Source organism: Morone saxatilis, unplaced genomic scaffold (genome assembly GCF_004916995.1).
Source record: "Morone saxatilis isolate NCDOM2014 unplaced genomic scaffold, NCSU_SB_2.0 Contig11, whole genome shotgun sequence".
NCBI classification, from domain to species: domain Eukaryota; kingdom Metazoa; phylum Chordata; class Actinopteri; family Moronidae; genus Morone; species Morone saxatilis.
In genome coordinates, this window is record NW_023339663.1 from 30,187,336 (window position 1) to 30,188,871 (window position 1,536).

At 36.1% G+C, this 1,536-nt stretch overlaps 1 protein-coding gene across 1 annotated transcript in view; it reads right to left on the minus strand.

Annotated features, from left to right (window-relative positions):
• LOC118343423 (ADAMTS-like protein 3) overlaps positions 1-1,314 on the minus strand; it is a 52,718-nt gene extending 51,404 nt beyond the window's left edge. The window contains exon 1 of the mRNA XM_035682225.1: positions 1,262-1,314. Coding sequence (XP_035538118.1) covers positions 1,262-1,314 — 53 coding nt within the window. The remainder of the gene's footprint in view (positions 1-1,261) is intronic.
• Between the last annotated feature and the right edge of the window lie 222 nt (positions 1,315-1,536).

A 1,536-nucleotide genomic window follows, 5' to 3' on the forward strand; every position in this document is an offset into this window, starting at 1 on the left:
ATAATAATAATAATAATAATAATGATAATAATAATAATAATAATAATTATTATTATTATTATTATTATTATTATTATTCTAAAAATAATAATATGTATATATAATAATATAGTCAGGGGTCTCATCTTTTTGTCAGTAGACAGCATAGTTGTGCATAGATTCATGGACACAACATTTGTTTTATATTTAAATAGTTTTGTTGAACAAATAATAAAACTGAGTGGCGAGAAATTCTGGGGTGGAAATGTACATGATCCTGAATTCATTCAGCAGCAATTAAACAAAAGTGTCGGAATTAATTAGGACTAAGACTACATCAGAAAACACAAAGGCTTCTTACTACAATATGATTTTTGATTTTTTTTGTTTTCAAATACAGGCTGGGATTTTCTGCAAATTCATTAAATAAGAAACCACTGCCAATTAGAGCTTTGATTCTCTGCCCCAACCTGATCAGACTCTCGCCAGGTTCGGGCACAAAACTACTGCTGTAGGTCGGGCTCGGGTCGGGCTTGAACAGAATTAGACTTTTATTTTATTAATAATGCATGCAACTGTAAAATAATGATTTGAATCGGTTATTTATTAGCTTTGATAATAATTTGCACTGTATTATACGCTCAGTGTAGTTTATCTTAGCTTGTAATAAACTATTTCAATTATTGTTTTATTCATTACTTTAGCGGAAATTCAGGTTCGGGTCGGGCTCAGGCCCAAAACTCTGTGGTCTGGGCTCAGTTCAGGCTCACACAGTTTTCGGGCACGGCTTGGCTCGGGTCGTTGATATTTACTGGGCCAGATCAAAGCTCTTCTGCCAACATTTGAGAATATATATTACTTCTGCTTCAGATTATTTTTCTTCTTGATACACAATGTATGTTCTCACCTGCCTTTGCCTTTAGCAAACATTAAAAGAGACACCTCATCATATTGTTTAGTAAATGGAAACAGTCCTGTAACTGCATCTCTGTATAAGTAGATGCTTTGCAGGTTCTCGTGCAGTGTTGTGAAGCAACAGCAGCAGACTGTTCCATCCCTTCCATCCTCTTTCCACTACCATTATTTCACTAATTCTTCAATTTACTTCCTTAATCCACTCTCTCTCTAAAATACCTCTTCTTTTTCTCGCACACACACACACACACACACACACACACACAAAACCCAGTACAGCACTTAAAAGCCCCTAAAGCTATTGTCTGTATCACAAAGCTGCAACCAGCTTCCCATATCTTTACCTACTGTAAGAGCGTATGCGTACCTCCCACACTGCTGCTGACACATCTCCCATTTCACCTTCTCTAACACAGTCATTGGAGAGCTTTTCATTTAAATACAATTTTCAACACTAAAATTAGCGTCACATAGGGGGTCTTTCTTCTCACCAGGCCATTTCTTTATTTCCTTTTGCGAAGCACTGTTCATATATCAGCAAACTGCGAAATAGCAATTTTGCTCTTCATTGACTTTTAATTATATTTCAGCTCCTAAGAAGCAAACAATCTGTTCCTACCTGCCTGAGGAAATTAGCATGGG